At 39.7% G+C, this 13,774-nt stretch overlaps 1 protein-coding gene across 1 annotated transcript in view; it reads left to right on the top strand.

Annotated features, from left to right (window-relative positions):
* The window catches only part of Prep (prolyl endopeptidase), a 113,674-nt gene that overhangs the window by 41,440 nt on the left and 58,460 nt on the right, over nt 1-13,774 (top strand). Inside the window, exon 7 of the mRNA XM_003466028.5 lies at nt 6,203-6,308. Within this exon, the coding sequence (XP_003466076.1) occupies nt 6,203-6,308 (106 nt within the window). The remainder of the gene's footprint in view (nt 1-6,202; nt 6,309-13,774) is intronic.

Raw genomic sequence — 13,774 nt, 5'->3', positions numbered from 1 at the left:
CCTTAAGCAGTGCAAGCGGAGTGGCTTTGGCTTTCACTTTTCACTCAGGACACAAATGCTTCTGTGATGCTAAGAGAAGTGAAATTTGAGGAAAGTCTGCCAAGAAAGAGAAGCCATGGTTAGAGGGAAGAGTGTTGCTCCCTAGCCCTGGGAAAGGCGGTTTGCTTCTGCCACTCCAGGCAAACAGGACACTTCTGACAGCCACTACGGCCAGGCCAAGGCCGTCCACTCTCCTCCTCTTCCCTCCCCTCCCACTCCCTGGTTATAGATCAAGAAAAACTGAGTACCAGTGAATTTTCAAATAGTTTTTAGCCCATCGTTAGCTCTGTCCAAATACTTTTTTTTATCAATATAGATGTTCTTTCTTAATGTTTCCTAATTGTATTTAATCAGTACTTTAAATGTAATCCAAATGACTTCACAGAATTAGATTGCCAAAGTAATTTGCGTATTAAAAGTTGACTGGTAAGAATAGTAAAGAGTTTTACTGTCATTCCTATACATAGTGTTAGGGTACAAGTAATGTATTTAATATTGACAAGTGTCAAGATTTTGTTTGTAGTAATTCTTAGAATTTTGTTTTCATTACTATTTTAGTGCATAAATCATAAACGTTCGTAAAATAAAGTGATTTTGACTTAAAATTTTCTTAAAATAATATTAGATGAAAATTATTAGAAGAAATGAAAAGAACAAATTTAGAAATTATGTATTTCAAAATTGACCAGACTATTGTTTGATTGGTTGATTGATTTTTGAGACAGGGTCTTGCTGGGTAGTGCAGGCTGGCCTTGACCTCACTTTTGTAACCGAAGCTGGCCTGTAACTCACTGGGATCCTCTAGCTCAGTCACCTGAGTGCTGGGATCACAGTGGACACCTGCTGGTCAGGCTCCTGTCACTGCAGCTCTGTTGCACGAAATCAGTGTTGTGCATCAGATTAACTGCTTTCTAGCTGCTGTAATATCACTTTCAAAGTAGTAATATTTTTTAAAATGGAATTTATGCTATTTTATGAAGGCATGAAAGGCCCTCGACTCTCCTGCCTTTCTGTTTTCTTCTTCAGGAATCTCTTTATTAATATTCAAAAGTCCTTCTCATCAGAAGGATTTTTATCTTCCCTTCTCAGTGAGTTGTGTAAATCATTTGTAAAATTGCCTTGAAGTAGTCTAGCATTGTGAGGCTCTCGTTGATTAAACTCTAGTGGAGAAAGATGCCGTTTCTAATCTTTACATTCTGGGGCTGATAAACATGATTTTGAGATTTGCGACCTTGTACTTTGGAAAATTCGAAGATGTCTATAGCTTAGCAAACTTTAGTGGCTGTGGAGCATCTTTGGGTGAGAATCTCAGGAAAGAAGTCTTAATTGGCATTTCAACAGAAACGTACCTTGGGCCTTCTGGCCTGAGGTTAGATGTAAACTGTTCCAGCTATTTAATCAATCAGAAATGCCCTGAAGAGCTCATTAGATGTGCTTGGGGGCAGCTGTCCTTTGGTTCTTTCTGTTGACTGACTCACCACAAATGAATTAGCTATCGTTTATGATAGATGCAGCATGTCTTTAAGCACGAAGCTCCACAGAGTCTCTTCAGTGGACAACAGAACAAAAAAAAAAAAAAAAAAAAGGCAAGAACAAAAATACGAAGTATTCTTAATGAGGCTGCTTTCGATTACATTGAATGCGATTATAGTTGTGAGATTGCTGGTATTTTTAATAGGACAGTTTAAAGACAGGGTGGGACTAAAATTATGAACATTGATTTATTAACTATGTATAGTTAAAGCTTAAGGAAAATAAAACATGTAACTCCAAATGAAAGAAAGGAAATATAATCATAAAGAAATTACCTTGGTACAGGCTGGGTGTATACCTTAGTGGTAGAGTATATGCTTAGCATATATCAGCACAATAGAAAAAAGAAAAGAAATTTATATTGATACAATAAAGAGAAAACAGAAAAGCAAGGAATAGAATATTCACAAGTAAAAGTATGGAAGCTAATACATTTTTTCAAAATTTTTTTTATTTAAAAAGAAAATAACAAAGTAAAAGGGTACAAATAATACAGAATTTCAAGGAAAAAATACAGTAAGATATCACTAGTTAATAGGTTACACATTGTCATCTTTGAAATAGTTGTCCAAATTATAAAATTAAAGCATGTAAAGTGAACATTCATACAATGAGATTGCAGACAGTGCCAATCAATGATCCTATAAAAGTTCGGTAATATGGATTTCCATCCTACACACTCAAACATACATGCAGTTATATCCCTTAGACCATCTTTCTTTCCTCTCTTTTTAATAACAATTACACTTTTTGGGTTTTTTTACTCCCACAATTCTTATTATTTCTTTGGAGAGAATGAAACTTAACGTGGCTAAACAAAACAGAGTCGGTTAGAACAAAAGGATGGGCATAGTACATGATGTAAAAATAGAATATCAGGTGATCTAAAATGGTTACCATTGTGGGAAGCTAATACGTAACAATTAATGGACAAAACAAAAGATTCTTAGATTGGTTTTAAAATCAAGTTGCTAAAATAAAATAAAATCAAGTTGCATTCATTTGTAAGAGACACATAAAATGTGACACGTTTCCATTTCACGCTGTCATAGTAGCTGATCGACTAGCGCTCTAGCCACGCATAGTTAAAAACCTGTGAAACACACAAAGCACCTGTTTCAGAGATCGGTCTGCACAGGACAGATCCACGAGGGAGGTGAGTCCTGCAGCTGCCCACTCTCGCCTAAACGCAGTTTTCAGGCAGAAGGAGAGGGATTCGGAGGGTTGCATTCTTACTGAACTAAAGTTCCAAAGAGATCAAAGCCGTTGGAATTTGTAGAGTGGAACACAGAGCAGGGAGTGCTCACCTGCCGAGTGAGAGTCCCAGAAATGTCCCTCTGGCGTCACCTCGTGGTGATGGCTGTAAAGTAGTGTGTGCCCTGGATGAGGTTCCAGGCTGACGACAACCAGGGAGCTGTGAACCAGCAGTTCCCGAGGGTTCCCAGGCCCGAGACTCACTTTCTCACCAGAGTGAAACGATCTCGTGAACACTGGCTATTCACTGGAGACCCAAAGGAGGCCGGCCCTTGGTTTTAGGGCTGTAGACCTTCAGGAAACCGTAAGGATCTGGCTGATGTACTAACAAGTAATGGCTGTAAAAGGTTTCACTGGCAGATTCAAAAGAAAAAAAAATCCAGACTATATTCAGAATGCCCAGAGTCCAGTTTTAAAAGTTACTTGATGTATAAAGAAGCAGAGAAATGTGACTTATAACCAGCAGAAAAATTAGTCCATAGAAATAAATACAGAAGTGACAGAGCTAACATACAAGGGCTTTTAAAAACTACAGAAATTTTAAAGGCTTTTAGAAAATGTTAATATAATTAACAGAGAAGTAAAAGTACAAAATGAACCACTGTAGCTGTTGCCTTCTGTAGATTAAAAATTCTGCAATGAAAAATTTTCTCTATAAGCCCAGTAGCAGTTGAGGTGCTATTAAATAAAATATCAGTGAATTCAAAGACACAGCAATTGAAACTAAATCACAAAGTTCAAAAGACTGAAACTAAAGTGAACTCTCTTCTTGGCCTGTGGGACAGTAAGATTAAGTGTTTGAAGGACTAGGGCAGGGAAGAAAATAATCCCAGAAATGTCACAAATTTGATGCAAACCCACAGATTCAGGAAACAGCAAATCTGAGGAGGCTGTTGTAACAGAGTCCATTATAAGGAGTTGGGTGAGAACAAGAAAATACTAAAAGGAACCGGAGAAGGAAACACACATTACATATCGGGAAAGAAGGATGCGTGGCAGTGACTTCTTCCCTGAAACTGTGTCAGAAAACGAGGGAAAAGAGCCTCGCAGTGGGGCTACCTGACTTATAAATAAAGCTGTTGGGGCTGGGATAGTGCCTGCCTTGCAAGTGGGAGGTCGTGAGTTCGATCCCTGGTACCACCAAAACAAAATAAATAAATAAAGCTGTATTTGCCCCCCCCCCCACCTCCTGTCTCTCTTAGCATGACCTGTAATAGTGACCCCCATGTCATTTATCATCGTGTAAGAGAGTGCACAGCATATTGATGTGTCTGTCCTTTGTTCCATGTAACTTTCCCAAGTTGTTCCCTGGTATCATAATTTAACATTTGGAAGCATATCTTGCACACAATAGCTGCATACTTACCAAGTATCCATTGAATAAGCAGATGAGTAAACAGTGGTTGTTAGTGTTTTAGGATTCTCCAGAGACAGGGGACCAACAGACAGGAGGGTGCATTTACTTATAGAATGGACAGAGGAGTTTAAGGAATTGAATCTTGTGGTTGTGGGGCTTGGCAAATCCTGGCAAGCTGGAGACCTAGGGGGCAGCTGGTTGACTTCAGAAGCTGGCAGAATTCTTTCCTTCTTGCTCAGGGAAGGTTTTCTTTGTTCTGTTAAGGCCTTCAACTGATTGAATGAGGCCCACCCACATTATGGAGGAATAGCTGCTTTATTCCAAGTGCACTCATAAGCATAATCACATAAAAAATACCAGAACCATCTTGAGTAAAATTTAACCAAATACCTGTGGCCTGTTCTGGTTGACATAAAGCTAACCATCATAGGCAGGAGCATAGGAAAACAGAAACTTGTGCACTGCCACCAGGTAACAGGGGAAGTTGATAAATCACTAATAACATTGAAGATGTGCGTATCTTACCACTGAGCTAGCAGTTTTGCTTCTGTTTCTATATCCTAGGAAGAACTTCAGGTTATAAATAATTTATAAAGAATTTTAAGGTTATAAAGAATTTTATAAAGGAAGCTATCATAGGAAGAAAATGAAAATAATGTACCACGGTGGATCAGTTGTGTGTATTCCTGAATGGAACTAGTATACACTGATTACAATGAAGAAGATTTACATATTTTGACATAACTAAAAATGGTACTGAATTCAGAAAGTTGCAAAAGAAAATACATTGCTTAATAGCATTTAGCAGTTTTGATGATACAAAACTATATTATTTGCTGCATTGGATTTCTGTCACAAATCTTTTTGCTACCTACGGTTCTGCTGTTTCATACCAAAAGAAATCTCCAGAGGCACAGGCCTTGCATCTCTGTGCATTTTGGCACCAGTGACTAAAGATATGTGTAGAGTTGCTCAGCAAATTTGCTAATGTGACCGCTCACTGCTGATTCCTCCTCACTAGAATGGCAGCTGCAGAGAGTGTAACTCATGAAGGAACTTGTAAATGAAGGGTGCTGATGCTCAGAATGACAGTTCACTGTTGGGAGCCGCCGACACCGGTTGCCTTACTTGGCGGACGTAGGGCCTGTGGGTGGGAGCGGAGCCTGAGCTAGATTGCCCCTCCTATCGAGTGAGTCAAGTTGGCGCCTGCTTCCTGCCCCCTGATTGCGCTGGCGACTTAAACAACCCGCTCTGTAAGATAGTCTGCCTAGCAACAACTGATGTTAGCCAATCAGCCCGCATCGCGCGCTTTGAACTGATTGGCCACTGTTACCCTATAAAAGTAAATGCCTCTCCCGCCACAAGAGGGAAGCACAGAGGGGAAGCACAGAGAAAGCACAGAGAGAGATAGAAAAAGTCCACCGGCGAGAAAGGGCTGGTGGCAGAGTGGAGGCCTCGCGGGGCCCACGCGGAGATAAATAAAGGCAAGGTTGCACACCACCAGACTTTGTCGTGTGTCTTTCCTGCCGGCCGGGAGCGACCCCGACAGTTCACATATATTCCTATTGAATAGATGAAGAATTAAAATAAAAATCACATTGAAGCCATCATGACATTTAGCTGTACTCATGGATTTTTTTTTTTAACTTAAATAACACTGTGTATTTCTTCAGCTGTGGTTGAGAGAAATAAATTGAAGTTCATGTTCTTTATTATTGTTAAATTTTTCATCAGAGCATAAGTTTGGAGTAAAGACACTGCACTTGAATTTAACCTTAAAATTTTCTTTTCTTTGTTTTGGGACAGGGTCTTACTGTGTAGTCCAGCCTGGCCTTGAACTCACTGTGTAGCCCAGGCTGGCCTCGAACTTGTAATGATCCTCTTGGCTCAGCCTCCCAAGGGTTAGGATTACAAGTGTGCACCACCACACCCAGCAACCTTAATTTTTTACTTACTATTGAACAGTTTTCTTACAGAACATCTAATCAGAGCCCCACACTGCTTTTATCTCCTTCACAGTTATCTGATGATGGTCGCTATGTCTTATTATCAATAAGGGAGGGATGTGATCCAGTAAACCGACTCTGGTACTGTGACCTACAGCAAGAGGCCAATGGCATCACTGGTAAGTTATTTTTCAGGCACAGCTATTATTCCAGGCGGCTCCATTCAAAAGCACTTATCTTGGTCTTCTAATTGATTTCCCAAGAATCCATCTTCCATTCCTCCACATCATCTCTGTTAATGTGATTTTTTTCCCTTCCACTACTATTCCATGAAATGAGAAAAGAATTGGATGAAACTGACTCTTAGCTTTATATTTTCTCTGCAAATTAAAGTTAACTATATTTTCTCCTCTTGAAAGTTGGAAACATCCCACGTATAATGCAGATGAGAAGTGTTAAACTGGCACATTGCTCTGTAAAATGGGACATCTAGATATAATAAAACAGGCAAGGGCTTATTAGCTCAGGGAAGATGAAAGGTTACCAGATAATCACACACCTGTTGAGGCACTGAGCCACGTATCCTGAAACAGCCTGTTTTTCTTCCTAAAGCAATTTATACTACTACAGCGAACATAGAACCATCAGTTACAAGTTCCGAAGATGCCCATTTTATCTTCCAACATTGCTATTGTTCTAGCATTGTTATCAAACATGAAAGCTGTTCAAATGCACAGTTCATCATGGCAAAGATTCCTAGGCCCTGAAACCATCCAGTGGGCTGGCCCCAGATAAGGACGCTAAACTAATTATACCATGTCCTGATTAGCATAAAATATTTTAGAGACACTTGACACAGATTTCTAAATATACAGTATTGAGTGCCTTTCATAGTAATTTGTGTATCTTGTTAGTATCTAATCTGTATTTTGTGAAAGTATTTACTTCTGATTGAGCATTGTATTATTTTAAACTTCTCTAAACAGATTTACATGCTAACATTCTGAGATGTTACACAACACGATTCACACATGTATGTAGCAGGTAGAGCCAATGATTTTTATTCGGGTATTAAATGTGTTTCTATTTAATAAAGCTATATACAGTGGTACCTTGGTTAATGAATGTTTTTGTTTGTGAACAGTTTGGTTTGCATTCAAAAGCATTTGGCAAAATGTTGTTTTTGTTTGCAAACTGTGCATTTGGTGACATCTTTCCCGCATGAACACAGATGTTGCCGTCTTTTCTGAAATTGTGGCATCGATTAAATTCATGAACTGAGGCACCGCTGCATTTTCTTCTAGGAAAAGGATCTCAGGAAATCTCCAGCAATCACGGCAGTGCCAGTATGTTCTGGGGAAACAGTCACCCCCCAGGAATTGTGTGCTGGGTCTGTAGAGAAATGGGCAAAATTGCACCTGAATGGCACTGTGCTGCTATTTTGCACACGGGTTCCTGTGTGATTCTGAGATGGTAGAAAGGACGTGGCCTCTCTGGTTTATTAAAGAATCCTAATTACAGGATCCTTCCTCAAGAGAGTGCTGTTTGCATCTTTTTTTATAACTTCATTATGTCTTTAAATTATTAAATAGGCTTATGTTATTAAAATAAGCAAGTTAACAAATTAAAAAAATACAAATTGCTTAACTTCAAATAGGCAAGGAAATTCCATCCATGTGTTTCTATGCTGAACTGCTACTGCTGTGTCCGTGTTAATAAGAGATTGCCGTCTTTACAGAAACTTAGAAGTGCTAGCAAAGCTCAAGGAAGCCTTCGTTCTCTCCTCAAATCTTAGTCCTGCCCTTTTTGCACACGCCTTCCCCTCACCCCTGCTTCATCATACAGCATTAGGAATTAAGTGTTGTATATAGACATTGAGATTCCCAGAGGGACATGTGCAGAGGTATCTAGGGCCTCAAAACCTTCTAGACTGTTCTATTGTAAACAACCAAAAAGTGAAGCATCTGACGAACCCTAAATGGCTATCTGAAGATATAGAAGAAAAAACAAACTTAATTTGTGTCTTACCCATTCACAGTGCAGGTCACTTCTCCGACCCCAAAATGTATGGGGATTTCTCCCTACCAGCAGGCAGGCAACTGATTCTATAGTGGATACCAACTGACGCCTCCAATTCAATCCAGTCATAACCTTATCTACCCTAGAGGGTATCTGACCCCACAGAGAGGGGTGCAGTCCCACTTTATCCCTGGTTACAAGTCTGGGACTCTGAAACTTTTGACTGTTGGCTAGCAATTGGTGTCCTAATCCCCCTGCATTGTGATTGATTACTTTGCTAGAGTGGCCTATAGAACTTAGGGAAACACTGTACCTTCGTTTCCTACTTTAGTATGCATTATTTTTAAAGGATATAAGTAAACAGCCAGATGCAAAGATATATGGGATGAGGCCTGAAAGGGTCCCAAGCACAGTGGCTTCCATTCCTGTGGAGTTGGGGTGCACCATCGTCCAGCTCACCTTCCTGTGCGCCTCTTTGGAGGGTTCACTAAGCTCTGTCCTTGGGGAGTTTTATTGGCGCCAACATTGATGGGCCTGGTTGAAGCATGGGCAGCAGTCTGGGGCTGTATTAGGGAGCAAGGCCTGTCTGTCCAGGTTCTCTGGCCCTCTGTGAAGCGTTCTTTGCTCATGGATAAGGGGTAGGACTCTTGGAACGAGGCTGCTATAATCAACCGTCAGAGAACTCTTACGGCTAGCTCTGAGACAGAAAAGTGGAGGAAAATGAGAGTTCATGTTCAGGGTCTGTAGTCTGCCTTAGGAAAGAGAGATCCTAATTGCTGTAGCTGCCCGGGGGGAAAAAAGGACCAGGGGAAAAGGCGGCCAGGGAAGGTCACAGAGATTTTGGATCTGAGACCTAAAGCACCCCAACATTGTAACAAAAGACTTTCTCCTTTGTTCCTCTGTGACTACTTCAGAAACAAGGACAAAAGACTAAATACTTTAACCTTAGTACTCTGGCCATTCAGGAAATAGTGAGGACTAAGGGAGTCATAAGGCAGGAACAAAAAACAAACAGAAACACAGTTTAACTTTGGATGCATTCAGCTTCTAAGACCCTATTTACAGAATAAGACAGTAGCACGGTTTAGATGCATTTAGATTGTAAGAACCTGTTTACAAAAAGTAAGGCAGATCTTGGCCTGCCTTTCGACTTGGTCTTTCTTTGAGTTTCTTTTTTGCTTCCTGGAGTAGCTTTAGCGCAGTATAACTGAAGAGGCCAGCGTACAGCAGGTACTCAGTAAATGTTTACTGTGGTTATTTCCCAAGTTACTGATAATGGTCCCTCTTTCTCACTCTTCCCCTTTATCTCCCTCTCCCTATCTCCCCCTGTCTCCAGAGGAGCTTTAACGCTGTGTTGTGTTTTGAGCTAAGTCCAGATGCTAGTGTTAACCTAAATTTATTTGGCTATATATTTCTGAGTGTATAGGACTTTCTTGTTATAGTTATTCCTAGATGTTTTATGTTTGCAAGGTATTGGTGGTTTATGAATGTATGCATTAGAGTAACAAAGCCAGCAGAAAATACATAGTAAGAGATTTATTGCAAGAAGTTGGCTTAGGTGACTGTAGAGAAGTTAGGCAAGCCTGAGATGTTTAGTCAGGAAGGGCAGAAAGGCTGGTGTTACTGTCCCCAGTTGAAATGTCTTCTGTAGAGCAGCCTTGGATCTGCGTTAGAGCTTTGTAGCTGATTGAGTCAGGCCTTCCCAGATTATCAAGGATAATCTTTGCTTAAAATCAGCTGATTGTGGACTTTAATCACATCTACTAAACCCCTTCACAGCAGCCACATCTGGATTAGAGTTTGATTAACTAGGCACATTCACCGGCCCAAGTTTAGCAGAAAGCCCATCACAATGAAAGCATGATAAAGCGCACAGAAAGTAAATAGCAAACAAGCCTAAGGATAGTAGCAGAATTTCAGTTTTTCATAAGGTTAGTGAAGTGATCAGTGTTTGGAGCTTTTTAAGGCATTTGGGAAAGTAGATCATGTCCTGTAGATAAAAAGATAGACCTCAGAGTGAAGAGGTGGTTTTGCAGTTGTCGAGTGCACACCTAATGGGACGATCAACTTGGAGGATCTTTGCCAGTGACAGCTACCAATTTCCAGACGTGGTTTGGAGCCAGTCATCTTTTTAAAAACACGGCTTTACAGGAGTACATTTGTGTATTATGTAAACCTGTGAATAACAGTGCTGGGATTCTGAAAGTTCTTAATTGATTGGCCAAGCAGATAGCAGTTTCATGCTTACATTCAAAAGTAAATTGCACTGGGCTGGGGGTTTAGCTCAGCAGCTTAAGTGCCTGCTTAGCAAGCCGAGGTCGTGAGTTCAATCCCTGGCACCAAAAACAAAGAAGCAAACACAAGTAAATTGCACAGGTCAAACAAGTCTTGTTTGTTTCTTAATTGATCGCTGCTTCACTGTATCAGTAGCATGATTGTGTAAAGAAAGAAGTTGTCCCTTAGTCTCCATTTGGGATTGATTCCAAGACTCCAGATACCAAAACCATCAGATACTCAAATCTTTGTATTATAAGGAATAGTAAAATATTTGCATCTAATTTATACACATCCTCCTATATACCTTAAATAATCTCTAGGTTACTTATAACAGCTAATACAATGTAAGTGCTGTGTAAATAGTTGCTATAGTGTAATATATAGGGGAAAATGTCAAGAAAAATAAAATCTGTATATGTGAAGTACAGTTTCAGTTTTTTTCTAGTATTTTCAGCTTAACTGGTTGAATCTGAGGATTTTGAACCAGCACATGAGGAATGACAACTCTATTGTGTGTGTAACTAGTAAGAGATTAAGTAAATTCAGACTCTAAAAGGGGAGACTTAGCAGGTGGAGATAATCATGATTAAAATTAGTTACATAGTCTCTTCTTTTGATTTGGGTATCTTAGATGGGTAAGCACAAAGCTTTAAGTCAGTTTTGAATTGTAACCTTAACTCTACAACTAAATAGAGGGTAACCTTGGGGAAGCAGGTTTTCCCTCTCAAGATTTCTGTGCCTGCAAATCAGGAAGTAGAAGAAATGATGAAAATGGATAAAAAGGACTAAACAGGATTCTTGGTATTCTCAAGAATTCCTTCCTTCCTTCCTTTCTTTTTTTCTTTCCTTTGACTAAGAGGGAAATATTTGGAATTACTGCACACTGGTTTTAGGTTAACATGAAAAATTGGTTGACGGCATCTTTTAAACATCTTAACATCTAATATATATTAGATATCTTTGAGTTTAGCGGGAGACCGAAGGGAAAAGATCTCATTGTACAGGTTAATTAACTGAAAACCCAGGTGTTTACAAACCCAGTTGGTAACAGTGACTGTTGTCGTCCTTTTAAACTAAGGAGAAAGCTCACTAGCTTTTATCATGAATGCATTAGTTAACTTAAATGGTGGGTAAGTTATTCAAGAACGACTGGTGACTGAAAATTAAGGTGAATCTTATGAATGTCTACTTTTATATTGCTGACATCTATATTCCTTTTGATAAGCTTTCTGCTGTGATTTTCAATTTTTTTTTCCTCTCAAAGGCAAGGAAAATTACCAGTGTTTTTCATATAAGTTAATCCTTCATTATGACATTGCAAATTTGTATTCCTTAAAATAATTCCACTTAGGTGATTCTTTTTCTAGGATTTCTATCATCTTTGTCTGCCGAACAAACCTCCTGCCCATGTGCATTTGAAATGAGAAGCACAGAAGAGTGGTCAGGAGCAATTTAACACAGGGGTAGCTCAGTTCACAAACTCACTCTGTCTGTGACTGTGATCACAGACTGACCTGGATGAGAGCTGAATCAGATTTTCCTGTAAGGTCAGCATTGAACCATTGAATTTGATTTAGTTCTCAGCCAGCTCAATTTGCAACCAGAACTGCGTGAAGAATCAAGTTAATGAGCCAAGGTATTACCTGTCTTGTAGAAAAGGCACACAGATTAAACAAACCCACACATACAGGATGGAAAAAATACCTTGAGAGTTAAAGGAGATCTCTGTGGAAGTATATTCATTTCATCTTGTAAGTTTGAATTGCTGCCTTCCCTCACTGTTTCTGAGCAGGTGGTTCTCTTGGCCCATCTTGAACGCCGCTGTGTAGAGATGACTTTGAGCCTGTTACCTGGGCCTTGCAAGTTTATGTAATTTTTCAACTCTTCAAAAACAGTTGACAAGTCCTGTGCAAGGAATGTTCTGCCTTGTTTCCACTGGCTTCCAAGAAACATGGTGGGAATTGTCATCTGCTGTGGGAGAGGTGAGACCTCTGCCCCTGGGGTTCCCAGGCTGTCTGGTGCTGCTTTGGTGGATTCCTTTCTATCATTGTAATTTCCTCCTGTCTCTGTTTAAAAAAAACAACTCAGTGTGAGGATCTGTGAGCTGCCTGAGCCCAGGGACCTTGTCATCTTGTTCTCTGTGGAAGTCAAGTCCCCAGTAGAGACCACAGCTCCTAGAGAGCAGTGGTGATCCTTTCAGAGCTCGCGTGATAAAGTACAGTCCTGTGTGGCCCGTGTGGCCCTGGACCGAGCCTGATGCTCTCATGGCTGATGTCCTGTTTCACACACGAGTGCACTGATCTCTTTAGTGTCGACGTGTCCCTGCCCAGTAAGTCATCCCCCTTCCGTACCTATTAATTTATGTGTGAACGGTTTGAATCTTTACCCTGTGACCTCCAGATTTATTGTTATTATATCTATTATTAAATTTTTGTCCTTTGTTCAACCCTGGGAATAAAGGGTTACAGATCATGTTCCTTTCTGTCCTACAGATGTTGCATGAGCAGGAGATTTTTCTGCTTTTCTTATTTGTGTAGCTTTTTAAAAACTGAAGGTGAAGGAATATCAAAAGTATTATTAAGGACACCAAGGAAATGTGATATTTTATTCTGTAGTAAAAGAGACAACTGAGTTCTGACTCCTCTGATTCTTAAAGTGATTGGTGTCTGACATCATTTTGAACCTTGCAAAAAATTATTTCTCTCAGTTTTCTTAGTTATATTTTCTGTACTTTTCCAAACCAAGACTTTCTTTTGAATTATATTTGTAGCAAATGTTTTTATGCATGTGTATATATATTGCATACACTGTTTTGTGTTTGTTATAATCCTATTTTGAATATATAAAATTGCTTCATATATTCAGACCAAATTTGGAATAAATTTCCACATATTTTCTACCTTAAAGTTAAACTTCACACCTGATCTTTTTGCCCAGATATGGGAACCTTTAAATGTGTGCATCAATATTTAAGTCAACTTATATCTTTAAAATATAAATATGTTTATAATTACATAAATGTACCTAGGGATAGGTTTCTAAATATTTATATCAGAAAAGTGGAAGATGCTACTAACTCCTTTGCGATTTAAACCTGGTTCCTTTTGTTCCCTTTATGTTATAAACAAGTGTAGGTGTGGCTCTGTCTGAAATCTAGGACTCCAGATTTAGTTGGGAAGCAGATGCATGTATGTCAATGCCCCACTCTCTACCATGTGCTTATTGGAGGACAAAGGTGGTGGCAAGGTGATTCCTGCCCTTCAGGGGCCCTGCCTATGGAAGAGAGGATGTGGAGACTGTCACTGCCGCCGTGTTCCAGGCTTGTCTGAGAGACTGTGACCCTGTGCAC

Source organism: Cavia porcellus, unplaced genomic scaffold, assembly GCF_034190915.1.
Source record: "Cavia porcellus strain 051 isolate PalLab524CR breed Dunkin Hartley unplaced genomic scaffold, mCavPor4.1 scaffold_7, whole genome shotgun sequence".
NCBI classification, from domain to species: domain Eukaryota; kingdom Metazoa; phylum Chordata; class Mammalia; order Rodentia; family Caviidae; genus Cavia; species Cavia porcellus.
This window is presented reverse-complemented; position numbering and strand designations above follow the sequence as displayed.